This window comes from Electrophorus electricus, chromosome 5 (genome assembly GCF_013358815.1).
Source record: "Electrophorus electricus isolate fEleEle1 chromosome 5, fEleEle1.pri, whole genome shotgun sequence".
NCBI lineage: Eukaryota > Metazoa > Chordata > Actinopteri > Gymnotiformes > Gymnotidae > Electrophorus > Electrophorus electricus.
Genome location: NC_049539.1, coordinates 12,901,680 through 12,920,389, shown reverse-complemented (window position 1 = coordinate 12,920,389; position 18,710 = coordinate 12,901,680). Strand labels below are relative to the sequence as shown.

Below are 18,710 nucleotides of genomic sequence, written 5' to 3'. Positions count from 1 at the left end.
GTGTGTGTGTGTGTGTGTGTGTGTGTGTGTGTGTGTGTCTTTGGCAGCTAAACGGCCATAGCTTCCAGCTTAAACTGGCCACTCCTATGTCTAACCCAGAGAGAGCAATCCTCTACCCATACTGCCACCTAATCACGGGAGGCAGAGTACAACCAATGAGATTCTGCCTCAATCTCAAGGGACCAATCATTAACACTTTCTCCCAGGAGAGCAACCCTTTTTGCTCCTGGTGGAGCCAATCCGCTGGGATTGTGGGTCTGAGTGACATGGTCGCCATGCGCCTCATTAGCTCAGATTACCCATAATGCAATGTGACAAATAAGACCCTAAGGTAAAAGAGGTGTGGCCTCTGCTGTGCAGGGTAATGCAATTGCAAGACTCCAGAGCTGTCCATCACAACAAAAAAAGGAGTAACTAAATGCAATACAATTAAGCTCTTATATACACATACATCGTGAATTTCAACAGATTCAGGGGCTTTTCGAGGTCAGTTTGAAAGGCAGCTGCTAGTTCTGCATTGTGTGTCTCAGGTAAAGGAGTGTCGTAAAGATCCGCTGAGCTGTTTGCACGAAACGCCTGTTTGTGTGTGAGACGGGCCGTCCCTGGCGGCCCCGCTGGTGCACTGCTATGCCAGGCTGGATACAGGCGACACTCTTCAGGGATTAGAAGCCAGCAGACGGAGCTTGACTGTGAAGACCTCACTCCTCAGTGTATAGTAGCGCCGAGAAAAGAATCTCGATCTGCCTCATGGTAATAAGAGGTTGCTTAAGACATTTTATCCAACCAACACTAGAATTTAAGAGGTGATTTGCCAAAAATAACATTATATAACAGTTATATAGTTATTCTGTCTACTGTAGTAAGATTGCAAGAATATGTGAAAGCTTATACAACCTCTGTAAAAAGATCAATCTCAGCTAGGCCACACCCCCAGAAAGTGTCTTTCTGAAGCCAGTGGGTGTGGCTACAAGTCTCTAATACTAATACTAATGCTGTGTTCACATCACAGACGTTTCTCACAGGTAAAGGATGAAATATCACTCTTCAGTCGTGGCTTTCTAAGAAATAGCAGCAAAAAGGCTCTGCACTGAAACGTATCTGATGGATAAGCTAGGTAGCAATGTAGCATGCTAGCCATGTTCATTTACATTGTTTATCTTTATGGACTGACTCAATACACTCAGTGTAGAAAAAACTTCATTGCCAAGCGAGCCATTGACCAGTCATGGTCAGGGTCAAATTGTCTTACTTGGTGATTGGTCAGTGTAGAATTAATTCACTCATTGTGGAAACAACTCACTTAGTGACTGGTCAGAGCTGGTGGCATAACCAAACACACTGGGCGTTACCAAACACATTGGGGCGAGTCGCGCAACGCAGCAAGGCATGTACCGCACCGCCAAGTGAGAGGTTTTAGGCTTGCTAGGTCGCTCTTTGATGTATTCCTAGTAAATCACACATCTTACATGCTGAAAATGAGACTGAAATCAGAAGCCCATCAGCACAGCAAAAAGGCAAAACTTTTGAAAACGGCTGCAGGAAAGGTTTAGAATCGCCTTTAGAAGGGGGATGTTATTAAGAATGCTAGAACATCACAGGTTTCAACACAGCATGTGCTTTAAAGGCAATCTGTGGCATCCACAATTACTTGCCTAAAATGTCAGTGTGCGGAAAAGTGCCATTATTCTGAAACAGTAAAAACATGTGCAGACGTTTGCCGGGAAGTGTTGCGTTCTTCTGTTTCATACATTCCTTTTCATCTTTAACCAAAACTGCAGAAATACATGCCATGTATTATGTACATACACACAACAGTTAGGACTTCACTGTAGGAATATTTCATACCCATCATTAGTGACACATTCTGCGTATGTTAGGATACGCCTAGAATTGGCGTGTGCGGCGCTAGTTTATGAACGGTATCTCAGCCCATCACTAAGTGCATTTTCTTTCAGAATGACGGCGAGCCCACTTACATCGCTGTCCTGTGTGTTATTATGTTTGTTTAACCACAGTGATTGACAGGGCCTCTAATTTCAATGAGGCTCAGGATCAATCGCTGATCTATAACGGAGGGGGTGTATTAGGAAGTAGGTAGCGCCGCATTGATTTTAACCATGGTTGCACTTGTGGCTCTGACCCTCCCCTGTGGCCGAGCAATGGTACGGCCAGGGCTCCTAAGAACAACGGTGCTGGTTGCTAGGATAGGCCACTAGAGGCTTTGCTCAGGGGTGATGGACTCCATCTACTCCATCTAACATCTATAATGATCCAGCAGAGACAGAGACGTTTCTCTTTTTGCTTGCGCCCTCACGTCCGTACATGCAAAAACGCATACAGCACAGACACACGCACACCTACACTAAGCCAGAAACACACACAAATGCGCACACACGACCCCCAGGCTAACCCCATACCCCCAGCGGCACCTAATTGGACCATATCTGTGATCTAATTAAACGTCCAATTAGTAAGAGAGGGGCCATTTAGCCGTGGGCTGGGTGCACTGCACACGGGAAATAATGTGATTGAAAAACAAACAGAAAATCAATGAGAGAGAGAAGACATATGGTCTGCGGGCTAATCTAGATGGATATGGAACAGCAAGACCTGAAGATACTGATGTCATTTTCTATAGGACTGTATAGTGTGCGCATGTGTGTGTGTATATGGTGCAACTGCACGGTCTGTGTGCGCAGGCGTTGTCCATGGTCCTGTACACACATATTAATTACGTTATTTTTCAAACACATGCTCTCACACTCACACACCACGCGCACACAAATTATTCTATCACCACAGTCAGTAAGTGCATTATTGCATTATTCTATTAACACGCTCGCACAGTCATAGATGAATCTGCAACCCATCAATTATTCACAGCCAGTTTAACCCTGGAGACAGCTAAGCTTCCCACAGACACACTCGGGCAGCCCGTACTCCATCAAATATTAACAACAGGGTTATGCACATCACGGAGGGAGCCAAATATGGCCAAGAGGGGAGCTCATCTCCGCAGCTCTGTACACACACGGCCCGCGGCCGACCGATGGCACTCCTGTGACCCTCCTCCTAAACACCCGCGCCACTCCAACCCACCCCGATCTGGGGTGTGTCCCAGTAAGCCACTAAGCAGGCCATCCACCCACGGGGCTTGTGCACTGGAGGTGGTGGAACAAATTAATTTGTTGATTTACTTTAAACAGAAATTAGTGGGTTTTAAACAAACATACATCCATTCTAAACACAAATCGTTACGTTTTTATTATATTCCAACTATTATTTTATTATAGAACAAATTAGGTTTTTTTGGCCTGACGTATCCTAGAGTCTAGAATCTGTATAACGAAGCTGCAGTTGCATTAGTGTAATTTCTGCTCCTAGGTCTGTCACACATGTACATACATGCCAGAAATAATGCTACAGTGCCATGCAGCCAGTGTTTTTATTGCAGACTACTATTTCCTTAAAGTCAAAACGCATCATTTATCAGATCTTAAAAACAAAAATGAAAAACTGAAAAATGCTGAAATATTCTGTGTAATATTCTAAATATATATGTGAAATATTCAACCCTTTCAGACTAGTGCTTGGTAGAACCACCCAGTTCTGCTGGGTCTCTATCAGTTTTGCGCTCTGCTTGTTACTTTTGCCTGTTCTTCCTGGAAAATTTGCTCCAGGTTGTTCAGGACAATTATTATGAGCACAGACTTCAACAAATGCCACCGAATGTCAACGGGGTTGAGATCTGGACCAGGAACGTCCACCTTCCGGACATGCCGCCACTCACGCCTCGCCCTGGCCTTGTGTTTGGGATCATCGCCGGGTGGAAGGTGAAGGTCCTCCTAAGCTTTCCGCAGACGGATGCAGACACAGCTTCTACAGCACAGGGGCTGAATACTTGTGCAAACCGCATTTTTCAGTCAATCAATATCACATGAAATGATCTAATTTATGGGTCACTCTTTTTTAAAACAGAATATGACCCAGCAGAAAATATCAAAGTATCTTCTGTAATCCATATATATATATATGTGTGTGTATGTGTGTATGTATGTGTGTATGTATGTATGTGTGTGTGTGTGTGTGTGTGTGTGTGTGTGTGTGTGTGTGTGTGTGTTTTAGAATGATGTCATACATGGCACTTTGGTGTAATACATTTTTCTGCCCATGGGTTTGTTGGCACCAGTCTGTTTGTGTTGCCTAGCCTGTAATGACTGAATCTGTGGGCAGTGGGCAATACTGAAACCACAGATGGACAACTGTTGTAGGATAATCAGCATTCCCAGGAAGAGGGCAGCTGAAAACCACCACACGGAGCTGGTCCAGAGCCAGAAACCAAAACCCTCCTTGTTTAATACTCCACTACCAAGTATGAGAACCAAGTATGTTTCAAGATGTTAACGTGTAATATAGCTGAACAAATATAATTATTCTACTTCCCCATCAACCATCAAGAACCAATGACTCCACACTCCTCCCACTACTGTGTATGCAGCTTCACAGGCAAAATCTGGCTTTTGGTGCTTCAGAACCTATTCGAAGCAATAATCTAGTCTTGGGTACTATTTACTATCCATCTCCTCTTTGTGATCTGAATAGTAATAAACATATAACAATTTTTATGCTACAAATAAACATTAACATAAATTATATTCATATAAAATTCCCTCCCCCCCCCATTTGCCATTTTCTTCATCTCCCAGGTAAGAGGCAGCCAAGCACGAGTGCAGGAGCTCTCTCCCCTTGTGCCAGTGGGACGCTGGAAACCCACGCGCCTCCTCCGAGGCGGTTGATGTCTGCCAGCTCACGCTAATCCCTGGCCCCGGCACCCCTCCACCCACAACCCCTAATAAAGAGAACGCCGTCGGAAGCATCCTGGGAGACTCCAGGCAAAGGGCTGAAGGACGACCACCATCTTTGGGCCACCCCCTTCCGGGTCTGTCTGTGCTTGTCTTCTCGGAAATCCTCATTGGCTTTATATTAGTAAATGAGGACACAGTTGGCAGAAGTGTGTTCGATTTGGTCAGTGAAACTCGGCTGGATGGAAACTGTGGTTATGCGTCACTTCTCCCAGAGCTCCAGATGACAGAGCTGGACGGTGCTGGCACTTACCATGGTGTGTCCAGGGAGGAAGGGAGGCCTCGGCAGATGTTGCCCAGTTCAGTGCACCCTAGCTGGGCCAAGAATCGCTGCAGGTTCCCCTGGCAGCTCGGCTGCACTGTCCTGTAGGAGAGAGAGCGGATCACCCACACACAGAGAAACAACCACCTGCTCCAAACTAACCTGCCAGTGCTGCATGCCAGCACCGTCACAATCGATTGCACTCTGCCTCGACAAGTGGGTCGTCAGACACTACAACCGTGTTCTGCTTGACCCCTTGACATTTCGGTTCAGACTTACAACAGAATTTCCTCATGATTTATGATAAAAAATATAACTTTTCTCATGGTTTCTCGAGTACTTTCAACTTGTGTGGTCAATGCAAACATCGACTCATACAGAATATGAGGAAATCACGAGTAAACACAACGAATTGCGTTCCAAATCCAGTCTCTGGGAGCCCTAAACCTGTCCACGTTATTCAAGTGTGCAAAGAGCTGTAACAGAGCAAAGACCTGGACTGGCTGAGAGGCCTGGATTAAGAATGTTTGAATTTACTGCTGCATTTACTCATATCGTAAATGATACACACATAGTAAGTACAAAAACACCACACATTTGTTTTAATCACTGCAGTATACGCGTCCCCGTGCGTCTAACGTAAGTAGCGGTGCGCTACAGTATACAGCTAGAAAATAAACTAGCTAGCGTTACGCTTCTCCGTCGCTCTCACGAAATCTAACCGTGAAGAAGAAGAAAAATACTGTAGGCAAAAAATGAGCTTGCTAGCTAGGTTAGCTAACTAACTATTAAACATTGAGGTCCATTTTCTGATCAGACACAAACTGGGGTCGCTACTACGGTGTCTATGATATAATTAAGATTATAAAATTAGTCATCGCCCAGTATAAAGGCTCCAGTTAACTGGCACTAGCTGTATGTTAGCTTCGTAGAAGAAAATTGCAATTTTTATGCTCGTTAGTAGATGCCTGTAAACACCAAGAAACTTTAGTTTGGAACCTCTCACTGGTCAATAAAGAAGTTGACCGAAAGCTTGTCTCGAAAAGTGTGTAATTCCCTAAATCCGTAGGCGGCCAATAATTTACGCAGCTAGCAGAATTGCTAACGACTCAACGACTGAGATTCCCAGGAAAAAACACATTAGCAATGTAGCCTGGTGATGCAACCTACCTCATTCAAGGTGAAATACGAATTAGTTTTATATCTCCATAGCACAAGTCATGCATCACGGGATGCACGATTGTAAAAGGCTGGTATGCTCTTCAAAGTTGTAACATTTCTATTTTCCTGTAAAAATCTGGAAAAGTAGCTAACGCAACCAAGAGCAGACAAACGTTACTAAAAGTTTTATGATCGCTAACACATCTGGATACTTTGCAGGTTAAAAAAAAACTACAAGTACCGTAGATCTATAATCACAGTGCGTGGGGTTGTCTGGGATTTGGTGTCGCAAGTTACCGTTTGTTACGTGACGAACCCGTTTAAGGACTACATTTACCAGTGGCATGTGCAGGTATCCGGAATTCACTCAAGTTCCTGAGGTGGTTGTGTGTCGTTCCGCTGCAACAGAGGTGGTGTCGAGAAACTGGGAACATTGAACAACATCATAACCTCAACCAGCGCCACTATACAATGAAACTAACTTTATTTATCCCCACCTCCGAATTCCACTATTTTACCATACTCCTGGTAAGTAGTAGCATATCTGTGTGCACTTTGGCTGTCGCAGTGACTTCTTTTGCAGTTTAAGTTATGCTAGCGAGCTAGCATTTAACGCTAGCCAGGAATCGGGTGCATGTCATGCTACGATTGTAGCTAGGATTGTCGTATAAATTAAATATATAGATCTAAGATACTACAGATGTAACCTGGAGTTATTATTGCGTTATAATTCCTTCTGATCTTAAAGGGTCTTCTCCAAGCAGCCCGTTTCAGTTTGGCTAGCTCGTCATTCTCCACAGTAACGGGGCTAGTGCACGGTAGTTGACTTACTAAGACTAGCTGGCTAGGACATGATCGCCAGCAACATGCCGGCTAGTCAGATAGCTGTGTACTTGTTTAATACTGGTTAACTCTAGCTGTCTAATGCCAACAGGGAAGTATATAGTATAGCTAGCTTAGCTAGCCGATTTCATCAAAGAGGGCATTCGTTAGCCCGCTAGCTAATTTAGTTTGCTAGCTAGCTAGCTACTCATATTGTTGGTCCACTGTGATTAACGAGTGCAACTACATTTTAGATGCGAAATATTTTACATCTGAGTTTTGTTTTTTTTGCCATCGAGGTTTGTAAATGTAGGAGGAGAGGTGGGAGCTGTAAGATGAATCGGTTTTCGAGGATGGATGAACACGTACCCGGCTACCTTGATCCACGAATGTTTACAAAGTAGCTATGTATCTAAAACGTAAATGTTTTTTGTTGAGCTATAAGTGATGGTTTTCCATCCCCCCAAATGCCCCTAAAACACTTCGTTTCCCTATCGGAATTCTCTGAGGACCGCTAACGTTACCTGGCCGAAACCTCTAGAAAAGTTTTACTTTGCGTCTACGTCATTTAACTTCTGAATCTTGCAGTTTTTATGCGCTTAGTATTAACAATAAAGGTGCTAAATTTAGTAATGTTTTGTTTTGTTTTTTAAGAAGAGCACTGGTTTAATTGGGTTATTTCGGGATGCCTGCATGCTTCTCTATCCACTGCAGCCGGTTGGTGAAGTTCTCTGTTGTGGCTTAATTCTATTGGCTGACAACCCGGAACTTGTTTGCATCCCGGAACGTTCTTCGCAGCTTGACGTAAAGTCAACAGGGGCACAACTGCCAGTTCGGTACAGTTAAATGCTTTTGTTGTGTTAATTTGGAGAACAACAGGAGACTTGTTTCAGACGAACTTAGGCATACTAGTTTAGGATGTCCTTAAGTGAACCAAAATATACATTTGATTGGGAAAACGTGCATAAAAATCTTTCATTAAAGTAAATTCTCTGCCAGTAACAGGAAAAAGTGTGCAATAGCTTTCTAGGCAGATTACTACTAATGCTTGTGTGTGTCCGTGTTTGCTCGTTAAATTGCTGACGCTTGTGGAATAGCTGTTTATTTTGTCCCCATCTATCTGGCCCCAAATTTTCCACTATTATTTCTGATGGTGAGATCTTTTTCACCCCACTGTAGCCCTTCTGGTCTTGCTTTTTGAGGTCTTTGCAGTACTAATAATTACAGGACAGCAAGCGCAGTGAAGGCGCTTGCACTGTAACTGTGCAGCATGTTATTGGAGTTCAGCTGTTATAGGGTAGTGGACGTCCTAAGGCTAAAGTGTCACGTCGTCATGAGCAAAGTGGTGTTGCAATTCTCCTGAATGAGCGACTGCCCAAATGCACTCAGCCTATCTAGAAGGACACTGCCGTTCAGACCCATTGGCCTTCTTTGGTATGTTTTAGGCTGTTCTCGCTGTGTGCTGTGGCTGTCTGATGCGGGCATTTGTTGCCCTTCTCATGGGAGTGGTCTGGGGTGAGTGAGCGAGCGGGCGAGCGTGGCAGGGTTGGGCGCTATGGGAGTGAGGCAGACTGCCTCATCGGGTGTGTGACGCTGGAGATCATCAGCTCTTCTGTAGGTGTGTTTGGTGACAGTGGGAAAGTTGGGTTTGCACTGCGAGATTAGCTGATAAGTTTAAGCAGTGATGTCTGTTCCATGACTGCCAGCGCTATGGCCGGCCTGGCCATATGGCTCGCAGAATATATGTGTGCGCACGTGTCTGTGTGCGTGTGTGGTTTGAAATCTTTTTTTGTCTTTTTGTGGTGGTGGTGCTGGTGGTTCAGATTGTTATCACTATCTTTTTTTCAGACAGGTTTGGGCTTTCAGCTAGGGACCATATTGAGGCACTTTGCTTAGTTTCACACTGATCATAGACCAACATTTTAAGTGGAAATGAACTGCTGTGCCATACTTGATAACTCTGAGTCGTCATCCCGATCAGGTGTTGCCGTCTCACCCGTGTGTGTGTGTGTGTGTGTGTGTGTGTGTGTGTGTGTGTGTGTGTGTGTGTGTAGGTGGGGGTGACCAGCCACTACTTTTATGTGTTTATGGCCATCCGTAAGCACACTGTCTCCTGAAAACGTCCTGTCCTATCTGTTCTATTCTACACATACTCACACATTCTGTCAACATTTAAATCCTAGCCAAATCAAACCCAACCTTTACTTCAGCAGGGGACCCAACTGAGACCAAAGCCTCATTCCCAATGGTGTCCTGTCTCATCAACATTTGACACATCATCATTATATTAACAAACAAATGTGACCTTACAAAAATCACTTGTAACATGGTGACTTGACATTCAACTGTTTGTACGATTTACGTGTTGGACAGGCCTAGCAATTCTACTTTGCTCCTATGTTGGAGTGGAAGCAGTTGAAGATATTGTAGTGAGGTTAATAAACGTGGAGTCAGGGTGGAGATGGGAACATCAGAAGAGTCCACCTTAGTCATGCCGTACTACTCCATTCTCCCCCTTTCCAACGACTGAAACCCAGAACAAGCTGTAAGGAATTCCGACCGTGATTGCGCGCCACCGGCGTGTTTAATGTTTCGATTTCACCTGTGAGCTGGCGCAGAATTACGGATTTCTACTGGAACCTGTAGTACATCTCGGTTAGGACTTCGGAGGTGGGCGAGTTATTTTCAACCTCATTTGGTCGTATACAGGAAGTGGGTTTGCTGGTTGTGAGGAGAGTAGAGTCTCACGAAGAGATGGAGTTTGGGCCCGGGGGGGCTCGTTTGTCCAGGTAAATGCAGCAGTGCATCTAATGTGGCCAGGTAGAGAGCACGGATCCCTCCCCCCCGCTGAGGCTAAGGTGTTCTTCCTTCTGTTTGCAAGGTAACCGCACTCTGCACCCCAGGGCGCGCGGAGATTACCAGCCTGGATTCGGGAAACATAGATGACACACTTAGTGAGTTGAATTTTTATTTTTTGGCTGTGTGTGTGTGCGCTTCTGTGTTGACACACAACTCAAGTCTCATGTGTCCTTGATCATGGCTCAGTGCAGCTGTTTAATATAAACTTGTTCCTCCACAGACAACGCAGGAGTGGCTTTAGTCAACTTCTACGCAGACTGGTGAGTACAGCACTCCTGAGGTCAGGGTTAGGGTCGCAGCACTCCTGAGGTCAGGGTTAGGGTCGCAGCACTCCTGAGGTCAGGGTCAGGGTCGCAGCACTCCTGAGGTCAGGGTCAGGGTCGCAGCACTCCTGAGGTCACAAGTTGTGACGTGTTTGTCATGGTCCTGAAGCTGTGACATGTTTGTGCTCAGGTGTCGTTTCAGTCAGATGCTGCACCCGATCTTTGAGGAAGCCTCGAATGTGGTCCGGGATGAGTATCCCGATGCAAGTCAGGTGGTGTTCGCCAGAGTGGACTGTGACCAGCACAGTGAGTATATATATATATATATACACACACACACACACACACACACACACAGAGTGACACAGTTTAGCCTTTCAGATAAAATAAATTAAACAGAATTATTGATGACCTGTAAAGTGTTTGATGATTTAATGACAAAACCGTATCTTCTCTGAAGTAAAGGCGGCTCAAAGATACCCTACTGCGCGTGTGTGTGTGTGTGTGTGTGTGTGTGTGTGTGTGTGTGTGTGTGTGCGCGCGCGCGCGCGTGTTAGATTCTACCCAATGTGCTTTGGAGTATTTAACCCCCAGTATGGGGTTTGCTTTCATCTTTTCTCGCCTTTCTTCCTCTCTTGCGCCTTGCTCCCCCTCTCATTTTCTCTTTTCGCTCGTCTCTCTCTCTCGTCTCTCTTGCTGTGCGCTCAGCCGCTCTCACCGAGTCTCACCGAGCCAACAGCGATTCCAGCTCTTCCACACGAACAACCGGACAAAGCAGAACAACCCTAGAAATATACCCATAAACCATTGTTTACTCAGGCAAAGCATTAGTGGGGTTCTGAGAGGTGGTTTTTTTCCTAAAAAAGCAATTTCTCAAGTGCCTTTTCCATTTTTGTGACCATTTGAAGCCAATTCTCGATGTAGGTCAGTTCCACGTGCTGGCAGTGGCGAACGCAGGGAAGGGATGCCAATATTTTACTTCCTCTGATACATATGCAACCCGTCAATCAAGCTACTGGCCAATCAGCTTTGCCGAGCACCTCAGTCACCTTGGAGGAGAGTGCAGAGTGCTCAGTTCTGGTGTAACTTTGGCGACGGCTGGCTGTACAGTGCACTGGGCGCAATTGTTTTGCTACTGCTGAAGTTCTCTGGGACTTCAAAAATATCACGATAGCCCAATCATTTGTTTTGCCTGACTGACGATCAGAAAATAATTTTTCTCTTGGCCAAAATGCACTAATACAGAATTCTTTGTGTAATTGTGCCCCATGAAATAAAAAATAAAACAGACCTATACTTTTTAAAGCATTCTGTCCTGTTCAAAAGATGCACCTTGCTCTGTCATCACAACCCTCCCATCACCCTCCGTTAATACGGTGTGCTGTCCAACCGGCGCAGCAAGTTTCAACGGCGTGACAGAGTAACCAAAAGTGACGTGGGGAGCGTGAACTCTGTCCAGGTTTTTGGACTGAGCCAGTCTGACTGCCACAAAGTCTCCGGAGGGTTTGGTGCAGTTTAACTTTGCCGTTTAACTCGTCAGGGAAGAGTCCAAAAGGGAGACGGCTTTTGTTCACAATGTGATTTATTCATTCAAATTCCCAAGAAAAGTTGAATTCAGCTGCTGTTTCCTGACTGAAGAAACTGTGCTTTTGAACAAGAGCCATTTCTGAATTAAAAGTTTCATAACCTGCGGCAGATAGTCGCACAGCTGTGCACGGAACTCCTTTTTTCAAGTCTAGTTTCACTATTGATGTAATGGTGTTTATGCAAATGAAATGTAAATGAATATTTGTACTTTACATAAAGAGCTTCCAAAGCGAGAGTGGTAAGCCGTACTGTAAACGGTTATATAGACAGGGCCCGGGATGGCCATACAAAACCTCTGTCTGATTCAGCTCACTGATGTACTGCCATATTAGGGTTGGGCGATACAGATTGAAAGTAAAGTTGTGATCGTTTTCAGCTGCATTACAATATTCGATACATTTCAAAACATATGGAGATCAAATCATGGTAGATTTTCTTACAAAAATATTGTAAAAAAGTTGGAGATTAAATGTGCCCCCCCCCCTGCATTTTCCTGTATCTTTAAGATCACATTGTCATTACCATATTATTGACTTGTCCATATTGCTTTTTAAATTCTATTCAATCATTTGAAAATTTCGATATATTGGCCCAGCCCTTCATGGTTTGACCCGTGTTGCATGCTTTGCCCTCTAGCTGACATAGCACAGCGCTACAGGATCAGCAAGTACCCCACGCTGAAGCTCTTCAGGAACGGTCTCATGATGAAGAGGGAATACAGGGGTCAGAGGTCAGTGACGGCCATCGCCGATTTCATCCGGCAGCAGAAAGTGGACCCCATCGCAGGAGTGAGCAGTCTGGAGGAGTTGAACAGAGTAGACGTGAGTGCCAGTGACCCGTGACCCTGGCCCTGCGTGGGTATTAGGGACCAGAGCCATGATGCTACAAATCATAACCATAATCTAGCTAGCTAACAGGGCTGACTGATTTTAGCTAGAAATGTGTTTTAATGGATAAAGGAGTGTTTTACTCACCAAACTTGGCACCTACCTGCGGTATTTAAATCTGGCGTAGTGTCCAGAAGGTGTGAACTTGATCTGTCCTACTCTTCGAAAGGACAGGATGTGCAGACCACCGAAAACTGAAGGCGTTTTCCTTTCCGGTATTTACGTCGTATTTGCAAACATCCTGACTAGCATTCAGCGCGCTGACTTTCTGCCAATGAAGGACGAGGTGTTTACTTTGACGTGCATGTGACCCGGTGACACGCTAAAATATTGATCAGTGGAAAGCAACTAGCTACTGGTTCACTCCAGAAAGACGGCAAATAGGAATTCGTTCTGCTGGATGGAGGGCGGGCAGCAAAAACAAAACAAAAAAACAATCAGACCCTCAGACCTAAATGAGGGCATCTGGCCAGCCTACATGAGCACAGAGATGCATAGAGCAGACAGTTCACAGAGTAGACGCGAGTACACATTTACACCCATGCAGGGCGCTCGCACAAACTGCCCGATGAGAAGACGTTCACCACAGTGAATGCGTTAAACGTTTAATGTGTGACAGCCCTGACTCAAATCCCAAAGGCAAAATTTGCATCTCCCAAGTCTAGCTACCATCGTCTAATAGGACCCACTATTAGCATGTAATATGGCTACTCTAGGACAGATTAGAGTTATTGATTAGGTGGGAAAACCACTTCCTTCTTACACCTTTTCATTTCTCTCTTTTGTTCAGAGGAGTAAACGTAATATCATAGGCTTCTTTGAGAAGAGGAACTCTCCGAGCTACCACACGTATGAAAAGGTGGCCAACATCCTGCGAGATGACTGTGTCTTTATGGCAGCCTTTGGGTAAGAGACGCCAAACCGCTGTGATGGCTGCACGGATATATGGATGTAATGTAATGGTTGCTGTAGGTAGTAGAGTCTCTCTCGCTCTCTCTCTCTCTCTCTCTCTCTCTCTCTCAGTGAAGTGTCTAAACCTGAGAGGTTCAGTGGTGATAACATTATCTATAAGCCAATAGGAGAGGGCGTTCCTGACATGGTGTATCTGGGTTCAATCTCGAACTTTGACCTCACCTATGCCTGGGCCCAGGACAAGTGTGTGCCCCTCGTCCGAGAGATCACCTTCGAGAATGGAGAGGTACAATCCTCCCTTTTCCCTTTCTCTCTCTTCTCCTTGTTTACTCGCACTCTCTCTCTCTCTTTTCTCCTTGTTTACTCGCACTCTCTCTCTCTCTCTCTCTTCCCTTGCTACACTTTCTAAGTTTGTTAGTATTCACTCCATTTAAAGTTTTTATTTATGTTTACTCCCCTTTATGGTTTGTTATTGTTACTCCACTTTACGGGTTTAGTGTTTATTCCTCTTTAATGGTTTTTAGTGTTTATTCCACTTTACAGGGTTTGTAAAGTGTTTATTCCACTTTAAGGTTTGTTTGGTTTTTTTTTAGTATTTACTTCATGATCTTTTTTTCTTTTCTAATGTTTTCATGTGCAGTGTACAGTGATATTCTCATTATCATAAGAAAAGCCCCCTCTTTTTCAGTGTACTTTTCCCACACTTTGAAGTGTGTGTGTGTGTGTGTGTGTGTGTGTGTGTGTGTGTGAGAATGAGAGAGAGAGAGAGAGAGAGAGAGCACATGCACGCACCCACCCACAGGTTTGTGGGTTTCATTAAATGCAGCACATTTCACATACGGTGTTTTGCATAGTAGCCTACTGGACGGAAAGGCAAACACGCACGTCTCCATTTAACTTCAGCAGTAAACTCAATGTTTCTGTGTGTGTGTGTGTGTGTGTGTGTGTGTAGGAACTGACAGAAGAGGGCATTCCCTTCCTGATTCTATTCCATCAGAAGGATGACACAGACAGCCTGGAAAAGTTCCAGCATGAGGTGGCCCGGCAGCTAATAAGTGAGAAAGGTACGTACACACCCAGGTCAGGGGTCAAACAAAGGTGCAAAGAGAGCATTCCTACGATAAAACAAACTGAATTTAGTAAAACATGAAGCTGGAGCGGTCTGTTGTGCATGCAGCATTTCAGATGCACCTTGAGTGCTGCAGCCCTGTCACGCATCTGGTGAATCCAGAAATATCAGAGGCTGGTGTGGACCCGCAAGCCCACCGGCTGCGCTGCTACAGCTGTGGCGGCAGAGCGGTCCTACTGCCCACCTCGCGCAGGTCTTTAAGCGCATTGAATCAAAATAATGCTTGTGCTGGTAAAATCACACCGAGGGCCAAACGGACAGATTTTCAGTCGTCTTCAGTAAAGATGGTGTGGGCTTTCTTGGTTCTAGACATGGGCAATTAGTTGAGAGCGGAAATATAGTTAAATTATTCACTAAGAAGTCCAAACGTTGAATCTTGATGTTCTCTCTTTCTTTCTTTCTTTCTCTCTCGCGCTCTCTCTTCCCCTCCCTCCTTCTCTCTCTCTCTCTCTCTCTCTCTCCCCCTCCCTCCCTCCCTCCCTCCATCCCCAGGCTCTATAAACTTCCTGCATGCAGACTGTGAGAAGTTCCGGCACCCCCTCTTACACATCCAGAAGACTCCTGCTGACTGTCCTGTCATCGCCATCGACAGCTTCCGCCACATGTACGTGTTCCCGGACTTCAGTGACCTTTCGTAAGTATCTGCCCCCCTCTCTCTCTCGTGTGTGTGTGTGTGTGTGTGTGTGTGTGTGTGTGTGTGTGTGTGTGTGTGTGTGTGTGTGTGTGTGTGTGTGTGTGTGTGTGCAATATAGATATAGTACCCCCCCCCCCTTCCTTGCGGATGAACTGCTGTTCCAGACACCTACCAATTAAACATTAATTATTCCTTTACCCTTAAACCATCATATACATACACGCCCCAAGTCCTGTCTGCCCTACCTTTTAGCTAGTTCGCTCAGTTAATTTAGCTCTACCTGACTGCAGGGTGTCTGGCAAAGCTATATGAAGGCTTTCTGTTCTCAGATATATGAACCTGTGCTACAGAAGTATAATGGTGTTTGCGTGTTTTTGGTGGTATCCTGAAAGTGTTTCATTAACCAGTCGGCGTCATTATGGAATCGCAGCCTTATCAGCCCACCTCTCCTGCCTTTGATGTCGCCGATTGGGCAGGAGTTTGGGTCACTGCGATGTCTGCAGCAGCCAGACAATGTCATTATGTCGTTACAAATGCGTGGGTTCGGAGACTGCCCCGTCTTCCTGAGCTCTTACCCCATCACTTATCAAATCAATAAAAGCCTCTCATTACGTTTACTTTTATTTGGTCTGTTTACTGGCTTTCAAACAAAGACATGATTTTGTGTGTGTGTGTGTGTGTGCGTGTGCGCGTGCATGTGTGCTTCCAGGGTTTCTGGAAAACTGAAACAGTTTGTATTGGACCTACACTCAGGAAAGCTGCACAGAGAGTTCCACCACGGGCCCGACCCCACAGACAGCACCCCCGGACAGGTCAGAGGCTAGCAGGGCTGGGTGGGGGTCGTCCTTGGGGTCAAGGTCTGCGATGTACTGTAATGCCTTTGAGCCAGAGATCTCACCTATCGCCGCGATTTGGACATCGTTCATTTGGTTTTCGTTTGTTTGTATTTTGTTTCACTTGTATAGCACCTTTCACACCCGAGGTCGAATATCGGATAACCAAATGCATTAAAAGCATCTACACTTCGTTTCTTTTTCTATCCAGTTTGTCTGTGTAGAAGACAGCTGCGTTATTTATAGCCATCAAAGGTTTGCAGGCACTATCTGTAGTACATGCCTAAATGATACCTAAACGGCATTTGGCAAAGACGTCGTCACCTGCTGATCAGAGAGATCCGTGAAACGACTCCGGATGGAAACGGGGCACACGCCTGCATCAGACAGTGCTGCGCACTGAGGGATGCAGCCTTGAATTGAGGCTAAAGGCCCGATGAACTGCCAGAGCCCTGCAGCTTCACCGTTAGCTCGCAGCTTACGGCAGAGAGCCTCTGAACAACCGTGTGTGTGTGTGTGTGTGTGTGTGTTCGCGTGCGCTACCAGGAGGAGAACAAAGAGGTGGCCAGTAGTCCTCCGGAGAGTTCGTTCCTGAAGCTTGCTCCCAGCGAGACACGCTACACCATCCTCAGGGACCGTGACGAGCTGTGACCTCCTCCACCCCGACCACGGCCACGTCCCCGCCCGGCCCAGAACCCCTGCAGCGTGCACGGCCACCGCCTGCATCAGCTCTATTTAGACAACTTTTGTTTTTGGTTAAAGAGAGCAAGAAGGAAAAATATCTGAAGTGGGGTGTTGGGTGGGGACACTGGAAAAAAGAGGAAGGTTGTTTTTACGTTTGTTTTTGGAACTTGTAAATATGTATGTGCTCTGTGGGTCAGTCTTGTCTAAATTAATTTTTTTAATTTTTTTTTTTTTTTTTTTTTTGACCCTTAGGTTTTGTCTGTCTGCCATTTCCTTTTTTTGTAGGAAGAAACATAGACAGATAATTAAGTCCTCCATGTTGGGGTCTAGCACGCCGAAATTAGTTTGGATCTCGTGTGGGGCCCTGTGGAATCATGGGAAATTTACCTTCCGAATGATTCTGCGGTCAAACTGTGGTCCCTAACTTCAGTCCTCGTGTGTGTGTGTGTGTGTGTGTGTGTGTGTGTGTGTGTGTGTGTGTGTGTGTGTGTGTGTGTGTGTGTGTGTGTGTGTGTGTGTGTGTGAGGGGGGGAGGTGAGGGAGAGAGAGAGAGAGTGTGTGCCTTGGTACATGTTTATTAGTCTGTATTCTTATGTACTGTGGGATTTCAGATTCATCCCAAGTCTTCACTTGTTAGGATTCTCATACTGGCCCATTCCACATGGAGCAGTGGTGAGGGGGCGGGGCTTTCTACAGTCAGGGGAGGGAACTAGAGGGGTGGGCTATTAGGAAGTCATCTCAGAAGGGAAACCAAAAAAAAAAGAAGTAAATTAAAGAAAACATTTTACAGGATTCTATAGTGTGTTGTTTAATATGAATTGCAATCAAGGTTTATACCATATTTCCTTACCCTAACACCCGCCCCCCCCCCCCCCCCCCCCAACCCCTGAAAAAAAAAAAGCCCAGACACACAAATATTTTTCAGATAAATATGTAATATCATAAATTCAAGTTCACATCTAATACAAAGGCATGATGACATACTTTCAGGGCACTATCCAAAAAAGGTGAACAGAGAGGGAGTATCGTGACTGTGGCAGGTTGACGTGGAAACAGTGACTCAGACATTAGCTAGCCATAGTCTGCACACTGAGAAACAGTCCGAAGTTGGACTTTCTTGTATGCGAAGACCACTTCGAAGGAAATGAAATTCACAAAAAGCCGTGGGCGCTAAAGCGAACAGCCTGTCGACTGACATCACCCGACCCACATCAGAAACCCGTGACATAACAGTTACGGTGACGCGGTGCACGCCCCACACGCAGACATGCTCTGCCCGTTTTTCCATTTGAGTGCGTGCGTGTGGAAAGTGCGGGGTGTCTGGGACACAGACGTGACCCGAGCCCGGACTTTCCCCTCCAGGCGGCTGAACGCACACGCACAGCCTCATGCACGCGCGTTATCTCGCACATCTCGCTCCAGCCAGCTCGTGTGCGTTCTCGTGCAGGGGAAGTCCGGCGTGGCACTGCGCGGAAGGCGTGGGGGGCTGGCGAGGCACTCGGCCCGGGCACGGCTGCAGCGCGGGACTCTCCCCACGCGGCCCACCGAACAGCAGCACCTCGGGCGCGGGTCAGCTGCTCATTTGCATGCATCAGCCAGACGACAACAAAACCAACCCAACGTTTCCCACCGCTCATAAGAAAGGGGACCCGAGTCTGACCTGACGACCCGTGTCTGCACTGGTCACGTACCTGTACGCTCACGCCGGCGTTGGCGGTAGCCCTTCGGTATTAATTATTATGACATTATTATTATGACCTTAGCTGTGACACAGCTAGCCACTCAGCAAATAAAACACAAGGATCCGAAGGCAGC

At 45.9% G+C, this 18,710-nt stretch overlaps 1 protein-coding gene across 1 annotated transcript; it reads left to right on the top strand.

Annotated features, from left to right (window-relative positions):
• The first annotated feature begins 6,666 nt into the window (after nucleotides 1-6,666).
• On the top strand, nucleotides 6,667-17,391 carry erp44 (endoplasmic reticulum protein 44). The gene is made up of 11 exons (XM_027031152.2): nucleotides 6,667-6,813; nucleotides 9,989-10,061; nucleotides 10,187-10,226; nucleotides 10,420-10,535; nucleotides 12,453-12,637; nucleotides 13,494-13,609; nucleotides 13,727-13,901; nucleotides 14,568-14,679; nucleotides 15,237-15,378; nucleotides 16,088-16,190; nucleotides 16,758-17,391. The coding sequence occupies exons 1-11, from the start codon at nucleotides 6,757-6,759 to the stop codon at nucleotides 16,860-16,862; spliced, it is 1,224 nt and encodes a 407-aa protein (XP_026886953.1). The 5' UTR covers nucleotides 6,667-6,756; the 3' UTR covers nucleotides 16,863-17,391.
• The last annotated feature ends 1,319 nt before the right edge of the window (nucleotides 17,392-18,710 follow it).